Here is a 24,224-nt window from a genome sequence, read left to right on the forward strand (position 1 = left end):
AATTGATAAGGAATGTTCAGATGGCAGCGGAAATAGACCTTTTACAAACGCCTTGCAATAATTTTACATGAGACATGTCCTCTCTACCAGTAAATGTTGTACTCAACAATCCCTCACATCAGTTTATTTCGCATTCTCAAACGGGAGAATCGACTCCTGCGTAAACAACAGCGTAATTTCTCACCCTGTTCTTTCGGTGCAAGGAAGGCATTCGCCTGCGCATCTTATTGCATTCCTCTCTATTTTCTTGCTAACTGTGTGCGATTTTCTTGTAAAAAATAAGAAAACAGTAGACTGTGACTGGACAAACGGGTCATTTTGGGACATAACTAGATGACAAAACAATACACAGTAGTTCATCCGCCAGTGCAATACACAGTAGTTCATCCGCCAATAATTCCTTCTCCCTCCGAGAACGCCGTCTCCGTCCGTCGTCCTATATTGATTTTTTCAAATATTCCCTACTGTGCTAAAATATTATTGTCTGAGCCATTGTGCATTGTATATATATATATATATATATATATCGACGGGTTACTTGATTACATTGTGAAATGTTACCAAATGATGTTCCTGAGTCGGATCCTGAAGGGGAATTGTCATCACCACTGGCTAAAAAGACGCGAGGAGGACAAAAAAGAAAGTTCGGTGCGGGAACCGCAAAGTCTAACCAATCAATTCCCGCTAGGCTCAAGTCTCTTGAATCTACAGTCATCACGCTGAAACTGCTCATTGAAGACCAACGAAAGACCATCGCCGATCAAGCAAAAATCATTGAGGAGATCAGAGGTGTGACAAAACTCACTGGAATTGACTGTACGGACGAGTTTCCGCCGCTCACCAATTCGCTCACACGGAAAGCCTCTCCTAAGTCATGTGCACTGTACAATGAAGTTGCCAAGAGAAATCCGAAAGTCGTGGAAGTATCGAACCGTCTGGATCTAGTCACTGATATCATTGCATTTAACAAGAAAAGCTGTACTGCAGTCATCGAGAACTTGCCGGATAGCAAGGAGGAAAGTCAAACAGTTCAAGATAAGTCTTTTATTTCCAAATTTGCTTTAGATTGTGCTCTCCCCATTCCCATTGAAATTTTTCGTGTTAAGTGCAAAAACGAGTCCAGTGTCTCTAGACCCACCAAGGTCCGCTTCGGTAGCCAAGTGGAAAGAGACGATTTCTTAAAAGGGTTTTACGGAAGTTGGGTGAACTATTCAGGTCGAAAAGTGGGTCCCCGTCCAGTTAGAGCGCGGCGCGATATGACCAGGGAAGAACTTAACGTCCTATTCGCCATTCGGAAGGAAGTCTACGATGCCAACGCAAAAGCTGGACTTATCAAGTTCGTCGTTCACGATTTAAAAATCGTGGAACTCAAGACCCCGCGTCCTCTTCCTCAAGCCAAGCCTTTGCCCCCAGCCTCTTCAACTACTTCTCCAGCAGCTACGGCTTCCCATGCTTAGGGACGCGGCCGCCACTCATCGTTATCTTTCCCTGAATCTCAATCACTTGATCCCTCATATCACCCAACCTCATCACACTCATTCTCTTGTCCAGCTTCATACTGTCAGGCGGCCTCTATCTCTCCTGCACACTTCTCGTCACCGTCTAATTCTCACTCTCCCTGCCCGCAATCTCTCATTTATTCTTCATCGCATTCTTCTCACAATACTGCCAAGACCCATATCCCTATCCCTAGTAAATCATCCAGACTCTCCTGTGTCCTTTCAAACATCCGATCCATCGCCACCATTGAAAGAATAGCTTTTCTTCAAAACCTTATGGAAAATAAGGGTATTCACCTAGCATTTCTCACAGAAACCTTCCTATCCCCTGCCATCCCCGAATCCATTTGCAACTCTATCAATTTTTCGTGCCTCCGGTCTGATCGGTCTTCGTCTCATCCAAAAACCAGAGGCGGCGGATGTGCTCTTCTCTATCGTAGTTTCGTAAAATTGGTTAAAATAGATCTTGACGAGAAGAATTATATCACCCATTTCTGTGACATCCTTGTTGTTGACCACACAGAATCCAACGTCCGTTTCATCCTAGTGTACCGTCCGCCAGATACCTCAAATATTCAGACACACAACCTAGTCGATCAACTTAACACGCTCATGGTTTGCCCTAAGAAGTCTTATGTATTGCTAGGAGACTTCAATCTCCCGGGAATCCAATGGGCGCACCACTCTCGTATCGACAATACAGGTCTAACAGATATGACTGAATCACACAATATGGTTCAGTTAGTTAAATCAGCAACTAGAATCTCTCAACGTGGCACGGAAAACATCTTAGATCTTATTTTCTCGAGTAATCCCAAAGCTTGCTTCAATATTAAAGTTGGCGAGCCCTTGTTGATGTCGGACCACAACTCCGTTCTCTTCTCAACCAATCTCACCAAAGAAGCAAGTTCCCGTCGCAAAGTCAAACAATTGCTGAACTACCGTAAATGCGACGTTGATTCACTGAATTCCTATCTCGCTAGTTTCAATTGGGCAAAGCAGTTTTCCTTTTTTGCAACTCTCGATTCAAAGCTCTCCCACTTCTTAAATATCTTCAATGAGAGTATAGATATGTTTACCCCTCTTATGAAAATAAACTCTAGATCTGCGGTACTAAGTCGGCAGTATACCTACAAACTCTTAAAGCGTCGGAATAAAACCTTAAATCCCACCAAGCTCAAATCAAAGGTCAAATTACGTTTGAAGAACATACGAAAAAGGATAAGAAAATCTGAAAACGAAATAATTGGATCAGCTAATCCTAGAAGACTCTTTGGCTTCTTTAAAAGAAGGCTCACGTCTTCTTCCTCCATTACAAAGCTTCTTGTTAACGGTAGCCTGATCACCAAGCCTTCGGATATTGCTGACCAATTCATCAAAACGTTTGCAGAGAGTTTCACAATTCCGTCCTCACCGCATCCTGCCCTCCCTCATCCAAAGCCTAAAAACATATTTGTGGACGTCTCCCCCCTTAGTGTGTTCCTTGCCATTTCTAAATTACAGCCCAAAATAGGATACTCAACTGATAGGATCAACTTTTATATTATTAAGAAATGCGCAAATTCAATCTCCGTCCCACTTTCGCTTATTTTCACCGAATCACTGTCTGCCAGGAGGTTTCCCGATTGCTGGAAAACTGCAACGGTCATTCCGCTGCACAAGAAGGGCAGCATTCTAGATCCTTCTAACTTCAGACCCATCTCTCTTACACATCCTCTAGCCAGATTATTTGAGAGATTAATCCTGAAACCAATTAAATCAGAACTCGCTGCTCAGCTGTCCAAAAAACAATACGGATTCCTATCCAACAGATCATGCCCACTGGCCCTCATCGATGCTACTTCCCAGTACCACTTAACCCTATCGAAACCTAAAGCATACATGGACGTAATTCTAATCGATTTCCGCAAGGCCTTTGATTCGGTTCCTCACGATTTGCTTCTGTTCAAATTGATGAACTTTGGACTCGACTCGGCTCTTTGCGAGTGGTTCAAATCGTTTCTGTCCAACCGTGAATCCAAAATCAAAATCGATGACTACGTATCAGAGAATAGTTTTAATAACGTCTCAGGTGTTTTGCAGGGTACTGTTACGGGTCCATTTCTGTTCTTGGTATATATCAATGACCTGATCCAGTCCCTTCCTTCAGATGTTTATTCCATTGCCTTTGCTGACGATCTCAAGATCTACAGTGAAAACCCCGCCAGTCTCCAAAAAACGCTCAACGTTATTTCTGACTGGTGCGATAAGTGGAAATTGCAACTAGCTGAAAACAAAACTGTAGTCTTGCATCTTGGTGTATGCAATCCACACACAGACTACTTTATTGGTAACGCTAAACTAGCGTCTGCCAATATTGCCAGAGATCTGGGTCTTCTTGTCGATTGTGGTTTGAAATTTGATGCCCACATTGCAAAAATAGTCAATAATGCCAAATTCAAATGTAGAAGAATCTTGAATAGCTTCCGATCAAACAATCCGAAGTTCTACTTCAAGCTGTTCAATTCATACATCCGTCCTACACTCGAGTACGCTTGCGAACTATTCCACCCTTCAAACTCTCTCAATACAATCCAACTAGAATCTCCCCTCCGTTTCTTTTCTCGTAAAGTCTTCCACAGATGTAATATATCTTTCCAACCTACCTCTTCTAATTCTCACCTCTCCCCTTATGAGCGGCGCTTAACAATCTCTTCCCAAATGTCCATGTACCATAGACGCATCATTTTAATTCTAAAAACCTACTTTAAAATTGTAACCCACCAGTGCCATTTCCCAAATCTTGCCTTATATGTAAAACCCGCGCTTTCCCCCCGGTTCCCTTATAGAATAGTACTTTGCGGTACAAAAAACAATTCATTCCTCCACAAACACTTTTCGACCTGGGATAAAATCGTACCCTTCTTCCCCAAAACCGTAGCTGAACAAACTTTCGCGTCTCGACTCCGCCAACTGCCATTACAAACAATCTTTCCTAAAATTTGATCACTGGACTCTTTGCGGGTCCTATAGGTCATCTTACATATTTATTCACCCCTTTCCTGTTGCATATCATATTATTTTTAACTTTTGCCCGGTTCTTTTTTGATTTCATCTCGCACAACAGAAATTGAATAAATTATTATTATTAGTGTTCAATTGGTTGATTTTTTATTCATTCTTTTAGTCAGTTCTTCAGTCACTTTCCAGATTTCCAATAAGCTGCTTTTGTTTTTTGACTGAGATATGAACCCGACGGAGCTCTCTTTCCCCTTTTATCGTGAAATATTCAACGAGAAGCAACAGCAGACCTTCTAGAAACCATCTGCATGGTTCCATCATAATACATTAGAAAACAGTAAACAAATCTGTATTCGCTGTCCCGACTCTCTTGCTCTCTTCTCAGTCATCACTCTCTAAATCGATGCATTTGCATCTACATCTTACTCAGATTGCTTTCATTCACATCCTTTCTTTTCGGAACAAGTGATGAAACCGACAGGGGTCTTGAAAGCTACGAAAAGATTTCACGGCATTTCAATTCTTTTGATAACATTGAGATACCAGAACATCAAAAAACAGGCTTTCCAGAAACGATATTCTGTCTTCATAGATTGGTTTCTTCCGTAATCGAATCCGTATCCTCCTGTGGTCCGACTATCATTATCTGTTTCCGCATTCCGTGTTTCTTTATCTGGCCACATTATCCAACATTCTGATACGAGCAACTCTCATAACCCCCGTTCTGTTTCAATCAATCTAACATTGCCTTCTTCCTCTCTCCCCGTCTTTATGCATAAACTATCTTATCCATCTCCTAATGCCCACCATTGTGAGTGATACATAGCAACACTCAAACGAACACACTCACAAACACTCACAAACACCTCCAGCGGCATTTTTCTTCTCCTCCAGATGGCTCTCTTCTTCCTTTCAACACAACTTCTCGCCCTTTCAAGTCTTTTACTCTTCCACTCTCCACTCGCAACACTTTTTTGGAGCTTTTCTTCTTCTTCTTCCTCTTTTCAGATGTTCTTCTTTTCGGGAAGTCAACATTGTGAGTGATACATAACAACATTCAAACGAACACACTCACACACTCACAAACACCTCCGGTGGTAGATAGATGGCTCTTTTCTTTTCTTCTTCTCCATTTGGCTTCTTTCTTCTCCACATCAAATTTCGCCATTTCGATTCTTGTACTCTTCCACTCTTCTCCCTCAACACTCTTTTTGGGAGCTCTTCTTCTTCTTCTTCTTCTTCTTCTTCTTCTTCCTCTTCTCAGATGTTCTTCTTGTCGAGAGGCCTCTTGTTGTCCATTCGCACTTGATTTGTTTTGCACCCTCTCTCTCCCTCTCGTGTGTCTCTTTTTCTCTTTTCCTCTTCAGGCGTAATACTTCCCTCGTATTATGACGCTCCCCTTTTTGTCTTCTCCCCATGTTTCTGCGTCTCCTTTTTTTTTGGGCCTTCCTCTCGCTTTCTTTTACGCATAGATTCGAAGCAGACGGTTAGAGAATATCTGCGTCTCTCAACTCTCATTTCTTTTTGATATGTAGATGATGTGTATTATTGAGATACGTATGCCAATTACCTACTTATTTTTGTTTTTTACCTCTTGACACTTTTGAATTATCTTCCAATCTTTATTTTACTGTGTTAAACGTTTAAAACGCGCTTGAAGAAGTATACCAATTTTCATTATTTTTGTTTCAGAGCCATCTCAAACATGGCATCGACATCTGATGCCAGACCACCGAGCAATGCCACACCACTTGATGAGGAATGCGCAATCTGCTTTGGGGAGATAATCCTCAGATGCACGCTTGCTTGCAAACATCAGTTTTGCTTTGACTGCTCCAAGACATGGTTGCTTCAAGCTGGAAATTGTCCAGTGTGCCGCGGTGAGGCTGATGTGAATATTCTCAATGAGCCACAGCAGCTCAACTTGAAAATGGGTCTCCCAAAAGGCAGAAAAAGAGCTCACGGTAAGATTGAATGTCCTAGGAGAATCATTGTACCTTCTTTTGCTTTCAGACGCTCAATCTGGGGAGGAAGATGACATGGAAGATGTCAAGCCAAATGTGGAGGAGCTCAAGGGTTCGTAAATACCAAATTAATCCGGTTTCAATCTCATTTCTACCTTTTTACAGCTGCAATGGCCAAAAAAAAGTTTGTGTCTACCACCAATGCTAAAATTTTCTGGCTCTACGAGACAAAGACTGGGGGAGCATGGTGGAGATTCAGTCTCCTTAATGAGGAACCAATGGAGGAAGCATTCAAAGCGAATCTTGGCACACTCGACATGGAAATTCTTGGAAGAATGTACACCATCAACTTCACTGAAATGACTCAACGTCAAAAGCAGTATCCGGATATCGTCAGAAACATCAAGAGAGTCGACGAAGAGGAATACGACCAATTGAAAATCATTGGAATCGGGGGCTGCGTGCAAAAGGATGATAAAGTAAATCCATGGAATGTCGACTAAGTCGTAGGAGATGGACGAAATGAGCAATCAACTGGAAATCTTCCACATTTCGAACATTCTTCTCAAAATTCTCACGTTTTCCAGTTACTGCTTCCTCGTTTTTCCTATGCTTGTCTATTCTCCATCACTTTTCTATGAATACCCCCCAGCATCCCACCAATATCACCCTCTCACTGGCTAAATTTTTATTATCCTTCCAATTCTATATTGTATTTCTTTAATATCGAAATTTTGTTACTGTAATCCTTCTTATATCTTGTATTTCAAAAAAATACCCTATATCATGATTTCAGAGGCGTAGTATCTAAATTTGTATTTCATGTATGCAGTGTATAGATTGTTAACCTCCCTCCTTCCTATTATTCCTGCATTTAATTATTTGGAGTAGGCTCGTTACTCTCCACCTAACGCTCCAAGCGTATACTTGTATACTTGTATACTTCCCCCCTGTCTTCCCAATCTGTTGTACCATCTCGAGTTCTCTCCCTCATCTTTTGCGATGTGTCTTACAGTTTTAACTTCTCGATGGAATATTTTCTTCCTTGTGATGACATTCCAAGCATCTTCTTACCGAGTCCACCGACTCCCATTCCTGATCTGTGTGTTTTCTTACAGCGCCCACAATTCATGACTCTTACCTGTATGGTTACCATTTCCCGACGTGGAATCACTCACATGATCACTTGCCTTCCCCATTTCATATTTCCATTTAACAATCATTTACTCCTCTATCTAATCAACCCTCTCTATTGCATCAATGCCCCCAGAATCAAAATTTTGCTTTATCGAATTTATGCTTTGTGATTCATTCAATTGGGACTGATAAATTCATTGAGAGAGAAACAAATCAATATGCCGAAATCATGAAGGATGTTGGAAGATGTTGGGAAATGAAAAAAGTTGGAAGAAATATTTTGGTGGAGCACAGAATCATCTCACTCTGGTGATTTCTAGTGACCAACGGGAAAAAAAGCCTAACCTTGAGAAGCGAGAGCCGATTTCAACGTAGCAACGATCGATAATGATAGAGACTGTACTCTTGTTTAGCTGAAAATCATCTGACATTGCTTTTGAAGCTTGAGGAATTGGAAACAATCGCCGATGATGAATCGATAAAGAGGGGAAGAATTTTTCATTGGAATCTTTGGAAAAATTCCGTTCAGAAATGTGTAAAAATCAGTGTTAATTGTGATATAAACTTTGGAATGCGTAAGAAAAAGTTTCACCGTTTTTGCAGTTTTTTTTTTTAATTCTTACATGTTTTGCAAGAGGTATGTTATGTTTGCATGCGAAACTCCTGAAAATAAGTACATTGAAGCTAAAAGACATTCCCATTTGTTTCAGATTGGTTTTCAGCACTGACTTTTACCTAGGACGACTGGATAATTTGAATTTCTGTATTTAAAAAAAAACATACTTGTGAAGGCCCGGATATTTGGCGCCGAAATTCAAAATTCAATTTTTTTTTTGATTTTTTTGAATTCTCTCCGTGAAAAGTCAAATTTTCGACTATGATTCAGAATAAGAAGAAATTTTGAATAACCACTAATAATGTTCACATTTTCAATGAAAAATTGGAAACATGTCAAAAAAAATTTTGAAAAAATTGGTTGTTTTTTTTGAAGCCGAGGATTTGGGCCGGGCTGGGTCTTCGAATTTATTACTTGCGCCGTCTCTTCAGGCCTTTATAAGCTTGTTCCGGATAGTCCGTGCCTTGACACGTATAGAAAATAGTTCTTTTTAGGCAACATGTATGCCTTTTATTCAAGGTTCTAAAAAAAATTTTTTTTTGAACTAGTAAAGTTTGAGAAAAAAGTTCAATTTCATTATTCAGAAACATCAAAATAACGGATGAGAGTTTCTCACAAAAGAAATAATAGAGAAAAAAAGTATAAAACATGACCCAAACAAAAAAATATCGCAAACCGCTCTCAAAAACTAATATTTTTGCTGGCTGATATTTCTAAAATGCTCGAATTGACACCAACTTGTCATTTGCCAATCGAAGATGCCTTTGAAGAAAAAGAAGATGTAGAGATTAGATAAGTCAATTAGTATAATGCTTGAATGAACGTTACTAATTCAATTTCTCTGTCAGGAATAACACCGAGTTATGAAGTTTTCGAATAAAAGTTGTTCCATGGAGTTCAGTTACATATTATGGTCTTGGCCTGATATACGCCAACTCGGACATCGTGATATTTCTCCTCGAAAATGACTTTATTCGACACAACTGGGAAAAGGTTATGTCGGCGTCGAGCAATTATTTTTGTTTTTCTAGAAAAAAGTGATTCATAATCATTGACAACCGATGAAAAAAAGCTTAAAAATAGAGAAAAAATCTATAAATTTCAAAGTTTCCTCCAAAATCTTACTCTACCACTCGTTTCCAGCTGTGTCGATTGACGTCATTCTTGTGGCGAAATATCACGATGGCCATTTTGACGTATTTTAGGGCTAAACAGTTTTTCTTCTGATTGTTATGATAACAGACACCGTATCATACAAATTCAGACTTGAAAAAAGCTAAATAATAAAAACAAAAAAGATTCGCAGTCTGCAGGATTCGAACCTACGCGGGCAGAGCCCAATTGATTTCGAGTCAATCTCCTTAACCACTCGGACAAGACTGCATGGTTGGAGAGTGTACGAAATTGTCAACAAGAAGTAGTGCGGCGGAGGGGGAGGGGGAAAAAGAAAGGAGTGGCGGAGGAGGGAAGTTTGATCCGCATGTGTACGCCTAGTAGAATGGAGAGAAGAGAAGCAGTCTTGTCCGAGTGGTTAAGGAGATTGACTAGAAATCAATTGGGCTCTGCCCGCGTAGGTTCGAATCCTGCAGACTGCGATGACCTTTTTTGTTTTTATTGAAGTTCAGAAATTTCAGAATTGAGAACAGACATTGGAATTGAACCCTACATTTTGCTTTTGTGAGTACATGACTCATCAATACTCAGCAAGACAATTTTTGTTCAAAACCAGCAGTTGAAATGAAAAGGAAAATAAGTACGTGGAAATAGAATCGTAAAACAAATGAATACTAAAACAATTTGTGATTCCAGAAGGGAAGAGTGTGTTTCAAATGTCATGTTCAAAATTTCTTCTTGTTGAGCTGATTGATAGATGAAACTATGTGAAAACTATCATTCATTTTAACGATAATATGAAGCAGAGACAGATGTGCAGTTATGTCCGAGTGGTTAAGGAGATTGACTAGAAATCAATTGGGCTCTGCCCGCGTAGGTTCGAATCCTGCTGACTGCGAATATTTTTGCTTTGGTGAGAAATAGTGTAGATTATCTGGTATGCGTGTATAGGAATGTAAGTTTGATTTTCAATTCCGAGAACCATTAACTCAGAATTATCAAACTTGGTAAAAGTGAACTACTATTGATTTGTTCAACTATTGGTATTGTTTTTGTTGAAATAAATCTGTTCATTGTTTTATATTGAAAAAACAACAAAATCTCATGTACACTTTCAAAAATTGAGTTATGAAAGTTTTGCGACAATTATCCGGGCGTTGACAAGTATGATGCTCAAGATAATATAAGAACTTCCATAGGTAATCATTAATAAAACATTTAACGTGGTTCCAAGAACAGTCTGAACCAGATACATCCATCAATGTACAGTACTGGCCATAAAGAATGCGACACTTGCAGTTTTTAGTTGAAAATGGTCAACTTTTTGATTGTGACACGGCCTTCCTGATAGTCTCACAATATTGATTGTTTATGGACTCTACAGATCACAAGTAGAGCTTCATTTTTGCAATTGACAACTTGTTTGTACGGACACTCCCTAGAGTTATGGAGTCAGCTAAATAATGTTTCCTTTTAGCACTGAAAAACGGCAACAATTGCAAGAAATTTTTTTGAAGGTTGATAACTTCTTAAGATGTGCTCGTACAATAAAACTGTCAACTACAAAAATGAAGCTCTATTTGTGATATGTATCGACCATGAGCAATCAATCTTGTGAGACTAACAGGAAGGCCGTGTCACTGTCACAAAGTTGACAATTTTCCACTGAAAATTGCGCTTGCTTTATGGCCAGTACTGTAGATACTTCATTATTGTTCTTTTCAAATATTTTTCAGACACCGGTTGAAGTTCTCCCATTCTCAAATTCTGATAAACAAACAGAAAAGACTTCTGCCTCCTCGATTTCATTGTTTATCACTCACTGAAAACTCCGCTGCTCTATAATCATCACATTCCTTCCAAAAAACAGAGTATTATTTGCCATTATTCTTCGAGACATATACTCACTCATATATTCACTTTTCTTCTTTTTGAGATTGCCAGAAAAATGTACATTATATAAAAAAGGAGATCAGACTGAAATTTGTACTAGTGTCTGCCCGTTTAGTCAAAACGCACACGATGTCTCCCCTATTTTTTCTAGACATATTGTTTTGAAGAGCAGAACCGATTGATTTCCACTGGAGTTTATTAAAACTAATTACCTTGAAAAACATTACTCGTCACCTGACAACTTCTGGTTTTGTTCAATTATTCATGAAACTAATGCACTCATTTTCTTTTCAGCTCTTTTTCAGCAGATTTACATCCATTTTCACTTTCGGCGTTGAAAAAATCCATTCATACATTCTAGAAGTTTTTCGTTTTTCCTATGCTCATTTTTCCCTTTTCCCTTTTTTATTCTTCCAACGTGCATATTCCTCGCGCCCTCTTCACAGATTATTTTCTAGTAATCCCATTGAGAGCGCCCAGGGTGTCAGTGTTGAAGGAATATGTATCTCTTTGTTTTCATTTTCTTCTTATATCGTAGGCGCCCCTATCTTCTCTGCCAAGTGCGAAAAGAGGTTGACATGGTAACAAGCGCTGTGTTCTCCCCACGTAAGCATACACATCGTTGCACATTATAGGCAACGTGAAAAAAAAGACAAGAGGAGGAGTGATAGCTTTTTTTTGAAGGATTGTGTTTTGAAATGGAAAAAAACGTCACGGATTATCGGAGAATGTTTCTCAGGTCTTCCTTTCTCTGAAATTCTTTAACTAGAAGTGCATGTCTGAGAAGGTTTTTTGTTTCACATAACAGCTTTTAGTTTCTCTTTCTCACGACTCGTATGTAAAGAAAATCACACATGTAATTACACTTTTTGGCTAACATTACTCCCGTTACTTCATTTTTTTCTCTTTTGCTATCAAAATATCGTTTCAGCACTTATCTATGAGCTGATATCGAGTCATCATGGCAAATGTGATCCAGGGAAGTGAGGTAAGTATTTTATTATTATTTTCTTCAATAAGAGAAGACTTGCACATTTCAGCAGCAGGCACCTGAAGTCCAAGTTCAAATTGATGAGAATCCTGCTATTCAACATGTTGAAGAACACTTGCAAGGTGAAAAGAGAAAAAACCTGAAATATTGCTAAACATAATTTAGGGCAAGAGAAACAAGAGGATGAGCTGGGAGTGGCAAACATCCAAATTGAAGTACTCGTACAAGATTCGCAAAATGTTGACAATAACCAAGGTATTATATAAAAACTCTCATTTTTGTTATATTATTCACCTTTTTAGTGCAAGATAGACTTGAGCAGCGTGCTCCTAGAGGTGGAACACCACCGCATTTCGATATTGAACTACCGCTGGAATATGTGGTAAGTTTTGAATAAACTGTTACATTTACTTATAATATCAATTTCAGAATGGAATAATTCGTCCTATCCCGATAAGGCCACGCAATCATTATGCCGAAGCGCATGGGGAAATCAACTTTGGGGTCTTCCAGAATGCTCAAGATCTGCCGGCATCACCGCCACCAACACCGAAACCGCCGGACTATGTGGTAAGTTTTGAATAAATTGTTGCATATACTTATAATATCGATTTCATAATGGAATAATTCGTCCTATCCCGATTAGGCCACGCAATCATTATGCCGAAGCGCATGGGGAAATCAACTTCGAAACCTTGCAACATGTTCAAAATCTACCAGTATCACCGCCACCAGCACTGAACGGAGTTGGATCAATGTTTGTCGTTCCGCTGTTTCAATCTCATCCAGTTGGACAGTCATCCAATAATGTAACCTATAATTTCATTTTCCCCCGCGAAGTGATCGCACCGATGCCAATGCCCATGCCTTTCCCAGAACAAATTGAAGAACGTCCGTTTGAGGCAGGCCATCCAAATTGGTATGTAGGAATGGGAATTCCTGGTTGGGATGATATTCTTTTATACTCTCCACCACCCCCAGACCCATTCTAATTCTCCGCTCTCTTTCTCTTAATACGTTCATCATCATATTCTTATACCGCAGTTACCTAATTGACCTTCATCATCATCGGATGAGGGTGACATTTTTTGCCGCTGTCGTCAGACTTCCAGTGGAGCCCTAATCCTCCCGCATTTTTTTGCATAGCCGCATATTTATTTGTTTTCTCACCTCCCCCACCGTCACTGTCATACTGTATATTGTTTCTGTTGTAGTGGAAACCAATATAAGAAAATTATCTTATCCCAATTTGTCTCTAGGGAATCTTAATTTCCCACAATGTATTTTCAAACATAGATGCATCTGACAATAAAATATACACCGTTGTTGAGCACAACTGATGTCCTTGCTAATTTCTATTTCTGTTCAAATTGTTTATACCAAACCGTAATATAAAGCAAATGAGGCTGTAAAGTTTTTGTGGGGCTTTAATTACCTTATTCTAATCCACTCGATCTTAAACCCCGAAGAGGCCATGAGTTCAAAATATTATATTGCGCGTTCAGAAAGAGTAATAAAAAGTAGTGAGCTACCGAGACCATATGACTTCATTCTCAATTACTGTTGCATCAATTTATTGCTAGCACTCTCATCCTCAATCCATCCTGTTCTTCTCACGCAACATTACCTCGGTTCCGTGTCCAGGTGTCCATGACGTAACTGGCGAAATGATGTTTGACCCCATGGAGTGAATACTGTGACACACAGAAGAAGAAGAAGACCGTCCGCCAAATGCTCCGCCTCTCTTTGCCTCTCTAATCTGTGTATTTAGATACATCGTCATCTCTTCTGTGTCCTTCTTTCTTTTTCGTCTTTCATTTGTATCTTCTTAACGACAATATTGTTCTTTCTCACCTTGGATAAACATTTACCAATTAATAGTAACAATTTTTTTTTTGGCATTCAGATTAACTTCCAAGTGTAACGCATGGCTGATATGGATTGGTACAACAAAAAGCAGTGGAGAGGTTGTTTAACGGAAAAAGAAGATTCCGCGTTAGTCTGTAGAAAAATCACATGCGCTACATGAATTTGAAAAAAATAGCAGTAGAGATAGAAAACGCTTTCGAGATGCTGACTTGGAAGGTTCCTGATTTTGGCTGTTTTCTTTGAAAAATAATCAATTTTGAATGTTTTTTGGCTTCACGTCTTGTTTCATAATGCCAATTTTGTAAGTATTGTAGAGCAAACTAAGATCTTTATTTTGTAGTAGACAACTAATTCGTACGTGTTCTGTCAAAAAAGTTACAGTCCATCAATTCATACTGCGCCAAAATCTCACTAGCCTTAACTAAATTTTTTGCGATTCAAGGAAGAAAATGATTTTGCCGGTCTGTAACTTTTCAGAGATGGGTTGCACAAAACAGTTGTCTACTACAAAGTTGAAGCTGTAGATTTCATCTATATTCATGGTGACTGAAGTGAATAGAGCGTTCTGATTCGAACTTTTGTCCTGAAATGCATAATACAATGTTTTTAGTTACTGAATTCAGATTTTGAAAGCATTCAGACCTTGCCATGATGTATCAACATATATCGATTGTTCAGTTAAACTCGTTCAAATGTGTCTGTGATACCTAAGTAATCCGCAAATTTTTTACAGATGAAGCAATGAGAGAAACAAGTCTTGGAACCTTGGACTTTTTCAAGCAACCCGATAATGCAACTGATGGTGAAAAGAAACAGTAAGTAGTTTCTCTAGTCACAAATTTCTGTTCAATATCTTTTTTTTGCAGAAAACGTGCAAGGAAAAAACAGCTTAAAGAATGTAATAAGGATATCAAACAATTCAACGCTACTAAAAATCTAAAAGCTCCACTGGCGTATATGCGAGATGCGAAATCGAAAAAGTATAAAAAAGTTGAACAAAAATTAAACGTCATCGATTCTATTCACGATGATTTGATTAAAAAGAAGACGGAGAAAATTTTCCAAAAACTAACGAATGGCAAAAACACCGGCCACCGTTCATTGAAGTGGGATTCAGGCATCCAAAAGTTCAAGGAACAACCAACAGAAACGGAAATAAGTGAGCAAGTTGCTTTGATAAAACGTAAACACACCATGAGGCTGATTGAAGAAGGGAGAAGAGGAAATGGTTGGTTTTTTTCAAAATTCATTAAAAGTTTCAATGTTTTTTGACTAATCTTTCTCGACAAAAAAGCATCTATTCAAATAGTTCAAAGCCGTTTATAAAATACAAATAGTTTTTATTTTATTTTAGATAATGCTAGCCAGCTCCTTCGGAAACGTCCGTTGAACATTTCAATTTTCAAACTTAGCCAGTTCCATCGATTCACGGATTCGAAGTACCTCATTTCCAAACACCATGATGAGTATTTGAAAATGAAGAACGGGGAGAAAGTGTTCATCACAGGGCAAAAACGACCGCTGAGTACGGCCAAAAGTTAGTTGTAAAAGGGACTTCGATCAGTGAAGGATTAATTCTTCAGTTTTTTGGAATCGGAAAATGTTATTTTTATTCACACGATATAATTGATTGTTTGAAGGTCCAACCATTGTAACAACTGCAAAACGACAGAAAACCGGTGAACAATGTGAGCAAGCCGATCGTACTACTCGATATGTTGGTGTGCTCTCGTCCAACGATGAAAACAACTGTGTTAGTAAGGATAACTTACTTTCAACTGAATTCAACTGGCAGCACATGGTTAATAATGATCAAATCTTGGATTCAAGTGCAGAAGTCTCCGAGAACACTATTTTTATCAATGACACTATCGATGAGTTTGAAAATCATGGAGAGTTCAACCTACTGGAGTTTATTGACAGCTCTTATGAAAATGAGGATTCAACTTCAGCACAAGTCGGTAATCATGTACGTGACGCCAAGCCTTCTAAGGAAATCTATCAGCAGGAATTGGAGTTTCTCGAAAACCAATTCAAGTTCTAATTGAATCTATTTTTAGACTTTTTCGGCAGTTACATGCATGCTTTCCAACTACTCTGACTAACTAAAAAACTATGAAGTAGGAACTTTATAACTTTTTTAGATGTTGTTTTTATGATCATTTCAGTAAATTATAGGTAAATACATTTATTTTGTTTTTTTAATTGAGTAATACTTCCACCACGTCATTTTTCGATTTCCCGTAATTCCTTATAGATGTCATTACAATGACCCATGTTGGTTAATTTACTGAATATTGAATTATGATCTTTCCAAATAATTGTTTTTTGGGTTGTAAATTTGTTTTGTACGTTTTTCAGTTTTAAATGGATGTTTTTCTCGTTTTTGTTGTATATGTGTATTAAGCGTTTTATGTTATCAATGTTATATTATGATTTATAAAAACTCATTAAAAATTTCATTATGTAGTTTTTGTCTTAAAGTAAATTAAATCAAATGTTTCATCTTTGGCAGCATTCACAGGCTTTCAAGAAAACAATCTATCCTTTCCTGTGTAAATATCAGTAAAAACAACAGGAAAGTGTCATGAATATAGTCAGGCTGGCAGCGGATCATAAGATAAGAGCTATGTAATCAAAACACGGATGGCAGAGCAAGCCCTGCCAAAACATGGACGAAAACGAGAAAGAAAACCGTCTGACACGGAGGATTTGCCTGATGCGCGCACTTTTTTGTGAGAGAAGGGTTAGATAGCCATTGAATAGAAACAGGCCTGAATTTGCACAACACTCCCTCGCGCAAATTCCGTTCTTTTGCTGCTCAGCGAGACGCTTTTTGTTCGTCGAACGGTAGTCGCCTGTGCCTGTCCTCACCCGGTGGTCAAAAGTTGTCGCGGAGGCTATTCAATGCGCTTTTTATGAGATCTTCTTATTTTTCATGTATCTCTCGTATCAGAAAAGAAGGGACAGGCGTTTTTATGCAGTTTTATCAAGTTCTAGTTGTTGTTTGTTACTTTTCAATTAATATTGAAGCTGTTTTGGACAGAAATTGCACACACTTCACCGCTGAGGGCAAAGTGAGTTATTTTGAATTTAACTTCTAATTCCTTATAATTTTTATCTACAGTATGCCACAAATGCAGTGAACTGTGATAACATCTACAGTGATGACGCTTGCACTATGATATATGGTAGTAGTGTTGTTGTAGGAACAACTGTTGAAAGACCACTTCTATGTTTCATGGTAACTTCTCAAATCATGGTACTTACTAAATTTCAATTTTAGCTGAACGGAGAACGGAGTGAAGAAATGAAACGAATTTCTACTAGTACTTGCCCCAAGACGTGTGGATATTGCTGCCAAACTGAACCATTTGATTGCAATAATTCTCCATGTAAGAATAATAAAAACACAAACACAAAAAAAACCGTTTTTTTAGTCCCTCGAATAAACTGCGCTCTTGTGACTAGTAGAATGTGTAAGGATCCTCAATGGCGTGAAGTACTCACGGAAGACTGTCCAAATGTTTGCGGTTTCTGTTTGGAAGGTGCGTATTTTTTGTTGTTCTGCCTAGTACTTAGGAACTCGGAAAAAATGTGTATGAAAATAAAAAAAAATATAATTTTTAGGTGGATGTTTTGACAAGGCTGTGGATTGTACAACCGATATTTCTATTTGTATGAATGTGGGAATGCAGGACTTTGTTAAGGTATCTATTTCATTCACTGAGTAACTTTTGTTGTTGGTTTTTGTTTTTTCTTTCGAAATAATTGAACCAACCATTTTTAATTATCTAATAATTATGACCACCCGATAATCGGGGGATTAAAAGAGTAAAGTTCTAAAGATTAAACTGATGTCATTAAGAAAAATGAATCATCAAATGTTTAAAAAATCACTACATGTGTTTTAAGTTGCTGACCACTTAACCTTCTAAATATGCGAATATGTACACGCCTTAAAAGCAAAAATAAGTAACTTGCAGGAGTATTGTCGCAAAACCTGCGGATTCTGTCGACCGACCGCCACAACAACACCCGACCCAGATTTTCGCGGCACCAGTCCCAATTGTGTGGATCATAATACAAAGTATGACCGTTCCGTTCCTTTCTCCGCAAATCTCTAAATTATCCGTTTTCAGTTGTGCCAGTTGGTCGTACCGGGGATATTGTACCAGTCCGTTCTACAGTTATGAGACCAAATTTGCGAACTGTGCGGCGACGTGTTCACTATGCTGACATATACGCATATCTAATTTATTTATTTATTTTATTCTAAATTTGTGATCTCATATATATCGAACAAGTGGAAAAAAACGTAATGGCACCACCATGTCAGCATTTTGCATTTTACATTGTTTGCATAAATAATTAGTTCTGGCTGGTTTTGAAAGGGCAAAAAAAGATAAATCTTCTGCTTGGGGAAAACAGAGTCAGTCGTTGTTGTAATTACATGGGAAGAATAAGAAATGGAGGGGGAGGAAGACGAGATCGAGATAATTGTTCTCCAGACTCTTGTGCCCTTTTCTAGCTTGAATTAATGCGAATAGACAAAGAAGTGCATAGGCTAGGTGTTGTGTCAGAGAATTATTTATGATTCTTTCTTCCTCTTTTTCAGTGGTTTGCCGTTTTAACCAACTTTTTATGTTTTCACATCATTACATTATTCCAACTTTTGACCCCAAAACTCATGTTTTATTTTGGCAGAATTGTTTTATAGTTTAGTCAGTAGGATTCGGAAAGATACAATTGTGATGTTTAGCTATTTTTTAAAACTTTTGGCCCTGCCCGACCCGTTCCGGCTCATTTTTTGAAATGGTAAATTTTTCCGCATGAAAAATTGAAAAGTGAAAAAATCATGCATGTTTTTCAAAAAGCACTGTAAAACAGGCTTGACGGGCCCGGCCCAAGCCGAAGCTTTCCGAGACGACCCCCGTCATTTGACAAGTACTGTTTTTTTCTATAAGGCACACTACAAATTCACAAAAGAAAAAGATCATTCCACATCACTTTTCCCCCCAGTCATGTTTATTTCACAAAAACGCGGTGTCCAATAGAATAATCCCCAACTCAAACACAACATTTTCTCTTATCATTCTTACTACCTTCCCCTCCCCCTATTCTTAAATTTTCATTCTACCCTATTTTCCCTTTTTCTTATCAACTGAAATGCTATTACTTCAGTGCCACTCATCATCTTTTTGTTTTTCATCCCATTGTGGCGTTTAAATTTTATTTAAAATATGAAAATGAGAACGGAAATGGAATTGAAAATAAATGAGTAAAATGCCACCATGATGAATGGAGAAATATCTCCCCGTGGAAAATGGGAAGATTATACAATATTTAAAAATTAAAATTTTTGCAGCTTCAAGAACCCATTTATATTATTCAGTGCTCTCAACTCGTCCTATTCTCACTTTTTTAGTTTTTTAAATTAAATAGTATTACTGTAGTTTCACAACCACAGAATCTTATTATATGAATTCAAAGATTCACCGAATTCCATTCCGCCCTTCTTATCCTTTTCTGAGAGCCTCCCCCTTGTATAATCCACACAACCTTTTATTCTTCTCGCCTCCTCCCTCACACATTCTCACTCTTCCTCCTCATCCCAAAACTTTTCCATTATTGCTCTGAAAACAAGAGGGTCCACTTTTCCATGTCTCTAGTGCGCTTAGTTTTGTAGGTGCTTGTAAAAATTTATTGTTTCAAGAGCTTCTGACTTTTCGTATCTAGATTCGAAAAATGCACGTTTTTCTTATTTTTATATCCAAGTTTGTCATTTTTTGAACTCCTTTCTTGAATTCCTCAAATATCTTAAAGCTCGCTTAGCTGGTATCTATGTATACATAAAAAACAACAATAAAAAACCAAAAGTCACCATAAATCGTGACCCGTTTTTATGATTCCAATTCTAGGATTTCTTGAAGTGCCATGCAAAAACGCAACAATTTCTGTGAAATTGGTCCTTGGAGAATTTCAAAACTACTATTGCGACTCGACTTGTCAAGTGATTAATTCACGTGTTCTACTCTCCCTTACAAACATTTCTGGACCCCTTTCTCGTTTTTCTTTTCCTTATTCTACATGTCCTTGAGAACACGACGAACAAGTTATCCCAGATGTCGGATCCCATGGGAACAACGCTTATTTGCAAAAAAGATGCACATTATCTACTTTTTGCCCCCCCCCCCTCAAATGTTTGGAGTTTCACTATTTATCCTTATTCTACTGTTCCTTTTCCCTCTTTGACATTACTCTGTCATTTTTCGTTTTGTGTCCTCTTTTTGGTTTTTTTCCCTTTCTCTTTGTTTTTGTTTCTGGTCCGAAGTCTGTTCTTCCTCTCTTTTTGAAAAGCCGTGGGACCAAGACTGAGACAAAATAAAATTAAAGACAAGGAAGGAAAAAAGACGATTTGGAAGGTAGCGAATGGAGAAAAGGGGAATGGAAGTGTGTGGCATCCATTTCTAATTCACTTCAGTTTTTGGGAAGTCTTGAACCTCCTTCCCAAACACTTTGTTTCAAACATGACATTATACTTTTTATTTTTTCATTGCGTGGGGTAGAAACCAAGACACAGTTAGTATGATTCAAAGGTAAAAATGTATATAATAATTTTTTGAAAAGGGACCGGAACAAATAGTGACTCCAGACGGAACCTAACCAAGACGGAAGTTATGAAATACTTTCCATTCTTTATTTTTCAGAAATCTTGGATTATATGAACATCGTTCAGGTTTTCTTTATTGAAAAACATATTTCATTTTGTAGAAAGCTTCCGATACCATTTCACCATTTTTACTACCAGTACGACCATAAACGTTTTCTTTTCTTGCCGTTTTTCATAGCAGGTGCATAAGGTAACCCGGTCGTAAAACGTTCTTTTCGTAGATATAGAGCATAAATTTTGAATGACCCACTAAAGCTCATTTCATCGCCTCCAACCCGTTTACTCCACTTTTTCCAAGTCCCATTCTCGTTTCCGTTCTTTGTTTTGCCCTGTTTTTCAATGTTTACATTATAACTTCTCTCACTTCTTCGCAACACTTTTCCACTCCTGATCAAATACGTCTGTATATGCATTTTTATGTATGAATGTATGGAAGGACGGCTTATCAGTGATTGTTTTGCTTTTTGCTTTTCTGCTTTCTATTTTTCACTTCGACATATTGTAATTGAGGTGATTCATAGATGTGGTAAAATATCAGTTGGCAGATAGCAATGGCGGTGAAGAGCAAAAGGAAGGCATTTCACCTCAACGTTCTCATAATTCAAGCTGAATGTGAGCACCGAAAAAAAAACGGCTGAGATATGTATGCTTGGTGAGCCGGAGAATCCTGCCACTAGAATCCTGCAAAGACTCTCAGCTAACACACACGTCTGCACACGTTTCCTCGTTTCGAACGCCTTTTCGTTTATTTTTTTTCGTGCCCTCCGCTATCCACCTCTTTCTTATTCTTTTCTTTTTTCCATTTTGCTTTTTTTAGACAGTAGGTGATTCTTTTAGTTTTTCTGGTTTATGTCTGAAAAGACGCGTTGCTGTCCACTCCTTTTTAGTGACGTCCTATGAAATTTGAAATCGTTTTCAGAATTCATTGAACTATGCTCTCAAAAGCCCAAGAACCAGATTTCGAGAGGATCCTTGTTGTCCCACTTTGAAACTGGCGCCAAGTTTTTTATTATGAAATCATTGAACTTTATAAAACTTACCAACCCTTACATTAGTCTCACTCTCTTCTTGTTTTATTTTTTCTTCATTTTTCAAAAAAAAAACTTTTTCCAGACAACATCAAAACTGCACGTGAACAACTAACCCATTACTTTTATTTCATGCAATTATCATCTGATTGATGATCAGTCATATCAATGCTTCACTGGCAAGTTTTCGGATTCATCGCCTTCCTGGTTGGCGAGGTGTTCTCCAGATGCACCGGTGCTCACTGCGATAAATTTTCTTGCGTGTCAGGTATGTTTTTGAAAAACCAACACCGAAACAATAAAGGAGTACACGTTTTTGTGGTCATTGGTTCGAAATCACGGAAGTTTGAAGAACATGACGTAATTTTGAGTATTAGGTCCAGTTCAATGCATTAAGAATTTCCGTTCAAAAAGTTTTTCAAATCTAATTCCAAATGTTTAGATTTCTATGTGCACCGCCCACTGGAAGCTTTTCAACGACCTGGTCTAACGTTCAATTCTCTATGCTCCTGCGAACAGGACTGGAATTCAATGTTCTGTAATCAAACAGTAACTGATGTACGAGAAAATGTTGTTCCTCTCCCAACAGTTTGTGTTTGTCGAAAGTTTAATGACCATGGAGCCAAATGTGAGCAGTTTATGACGAGATGCTATCCAAGGAAAAACAATGAGTGGGTGAAATATTATTTTATGAAACAAAAAACCACAAATTTGAAATTTTTTTCAGATGCTCATGTTGTTTCAACCAACCAAGCCAATGGTGTAACCAAGTCAAATGTAAAAATCGCGAACCCGATTTCTCGTGAGAATTTCAATTTCTCTACCCTACTAAAATGTCAAATTGTTGCAGGAGCGCGAATACGACGTGCGTGTGTCATCACAACCCGGCGGATTATCCATATGACATATGCAAAAATTTGTTCCCAAGGGATAGTAATTTTGCGAATCGTCAAGCGATACTAGAGAATCGGGAGAGGTCACAAGGCACAGTTGAGGTGGGTGAAAAAAATAAACTCAAAATTTTAGAAATTTTAAAAGAACGAAATTTTATTTCAGTACGTAGAACTTCTCGGCAAAAAAGTGTCCACGTCGGTTGTCAGCTACATAATTGTGGGGTTATTGCTGTCAGTTTCAGTTCTGACTCTTGTAATGCTTGTCCTTGGTGGAAAACGGCTTCGACAAAAACGAGCAGAACGGCAACGCCAGATTCGGTTAGCCAGAGAAACGTTGATTCTCCAGAGGGCAGATGACGATAGATACTTACCGTCTGCTTGATTTTTATTAAAAGGAAAATCTTTAGAGGTCGCGGCTTTCAAATGATCTATAACTTTTGGTTATAGGTACTTTCGACTACATGGAGTCCATTTCTGCCATCAAAACCGGCTAAATATCCCTGCGAGCCAAATAATGAGCTCTCAAAGTTTTTAAATATTTTAGATTTTTTACATGGAGTTCCGAATCGGCAAATAGTATACGCAAAGATGTTCTCATTTTTCCAACGTACGGTCATAGTTGAACCACTAGGGAAAACAAATGAAACCGCGCGGTGTGTATGCTGTCGATTTGGAATTCTATGTGAAAAAGCTCAAGCATATGAAAAGTTCGAGAGCTCATAACTTGGCTCGCTGATACGTTTACTTGTTTTGATGGCAGAAATGGAGTCACCGTAGTCGAAAGTACCCATTACCAAATTTATAGATAGTTTGAACTCTGAGTCTCCAATGGCTTTTCTTGTAAGACCTAAACATTATGCCGTGTAGATTTATATTACTATCGTGCTCCCTGATTAACTTATGTTGTATGTATTATAATTCTATCAAACCTTGCTCATTTCACTTTTTTCCGCCTACTTCAATTTGGACCACTCTTAGATCTCTTCTTCACGTCGAATTTTATTTATTCCTACCCTATTCTAAATTATTCATGATTTCATCAAACATTAGATGACCCACGGGTACCTTTTTATTTCCCAGTTCCACGAATGTCAGTTTAAATGAAATTAATCAATGAACTTCTGAAAACCAAACAAACGAAAAGTTCCCATTTTATATTTTATTGCCAAAGATGGAAAAACACTAGAGTACATAAATAGCTCATGAAAACATAGGAAATGCTCATAAAAAACGATGACTTGAAAGCACATTTTCAACATTTAATGTGATCAGAGGAGTGTAGATGTACAGGAGAGTTAAAAAAACCAAACGTCGGCGGTCCCAGACTATATACAAAAATGTTTTTCTAGAAACTGATGACTGATCAATCTCTAGAAAAAGCATAGAATACCAAGAGCCCAGATGACTGACTATTCACTGAAAAATTGAAGTTGAATAACTAAATAAAGTTTTAACTTTTCAGTGAATAGAATAGGAAGGATTATAATAAGTTGAGGAGTACATACGGAGTAAAAATGGAAAATGGGAGGAGATGAATGATTTGGCGTA

At 38.2% G+C, this 24,224-nt stretch overlaps 7 protein-coding genes across 7 annotated transcripts; 6 read left to right on the forward strand and 1 right to left on the reverse strand.

Annotated features, from left to right (window-relative positions):
- Positions 1 to 554: 554 nt before the first annotated feature.
- On the forward strand, positions 555 to 1,457 carry GCK72_025373 (uncharacterized protein; the record flags this gene model as incomplete). The annotated part of the gene is made up of 1 exon (XM_053736311.1): positions 555 to 1,457. The coding sequence occupies one exon, from the start codon at positions 555 to 557 to the stop codon at positions 1,455 to 1,457; it is 903 nt and encodes a 300-aa protein (XP_053579877.1).
- A 4,741-nt stretch (positions 1,458 to 6,198) lies between these two features.
- GCK72_025374 (uncharacterized protein) lies at positions 6,199 to 7,556 on the reverse strand (the record flags this gene model as incomplete). The annotated part of the gene is made up of 2 exons (XM_053736312.1): positions 6,199 to 6,355; positions 7,477 to 7,556. 2 exons carry the CDS (start codon positions 7,554 to 7,556, stop codon positions 6,199 to 6,201), a joined length of 237 nt encoding a protein of 78 aa, XP_053579878.1.
- GCK72_025375 (uncharacterized protein) lies at positions 6,205 to 6,966 on the forward strand (the record flags this gene model as incomplete). The annotated part of the gene is made up of 3 exons (XM_003103588.2): positions 6,205 to 6,463; positions 6,513 to 6,575; positions 6,629 to 6,966. 3 exons carry the CDS (start codon positions 6,205 to 6,207, stop codon positions 6,964 to 6,966), a joined length of 660 nt encoding a protein of 219 aa, XP_003103636.2.
- Positions 7,557 to 12,183: 4,627 nt separating the features above from the next.
- On the forward strand, positions 12,184 to 13,205 carry GCK72_025376 (uncharacterized protein; the record flags this gene model as incomplete). The annotated part of the gene is made up of 6 exons (XM_053736313.1): positions 12,184 to 12,210; positions 12,263 to 12,335; positions 12,379 to 12,468; positions 12,516 to 12,595; positions 12,643 to 12,787; positions 12,883 to 13,205. 6 exons carry the CDS (start codon positions 12,184 to 12,186, stop codon positions 13,203 to 13,205), a joined length of 738 nt encoding a protein of 245 aa, XP_053579879.1.
- A 1,618-nt stretch (positions 13,206 to 14,823) lies between these two features.
- On the forward strand, positions 14,824 to 16,126 carry GCK72_025377 (uncharacterized protein; the record flags this gene model as incomplete). The annotated part of the gene is made up of 4 exons (XM_053736314.1): positions 14,824 to 14,897; positions 14,949 to 15,241; positions 15,437 to 15,619; positions 15,723 to 16,126. 4 exons carry the CDS (start codon positions 14,824 to 14,826, stop codon positions 16,124 to 16,126), a joined length of 954 nt encoding a protein of 317 aa, XP_053579880.1.
- An 874-nt stretch (positions 16,127 to 17,000) lies between these two features.
- GCK72_025378 (uncharacterized protein) lies at positions 17,001 to 18,321 on the forward strand (the record flags this gene model as incomplete). Its single annotated transcript, XM_003103682.2, has 7 exons — positions 17,001 to 17,159; positions 17,210 to 17,326; positions 17,369 to 17,477; positions 17,523 to 17,630; positions 17,713 to 17,792; positions 18,069 to 18,172; positions 18,225 to 18,321. The coding sequence occupies 7 exons, from the start codon at positions 17,001 to 17,003 to the stop codon at positions 18,319 to 18,321; spliced, it is 774 nt and encodes a 257-aa protein (XP_003103730.2).
- Positions 18,322 to 21,951: 3,630 nt separating this feature from the next.
- GCK72_025379 (uncharacterized protein) lies at positions 21,952 to 23,058 on the forward strand (the record flags this gene model as incomplete). The annotated part of the gene is made up of 5 exons (XM_003103592.2): positions 21,952 to 22,051; positions 22,226 to 22,454; positions 22,511 to 22,585; positions 22,634 to 22,778; positions 22,840 to 23,058. The coding sequence occupies 5 exons, from the start codon at positions 21,952 to 21,954 to the stop codon at positions 23,056 to 23,058; spliced, it is 768 nt and encodes a 255-aa protein (XP_003103640.2).
- Between the last annotated feature and the right edge of the window lie 1,166 nt (positions 23,059 to 24,224).

This window comes from Caenorhabditis remanei, chromosome X (genome assembly GCF_010183535.1).
Source record: "Caenorhabditis remanei strain PX506 chromosome X, whole genome shotgun sequence".
Classification (NCBI taxonomy): Eukaryota; Metazoa; Nematoda; class Chromadorea; order Rhabditida; family Rhabditidae; genus Caenorhabditis; species Caenorhabditis remanei.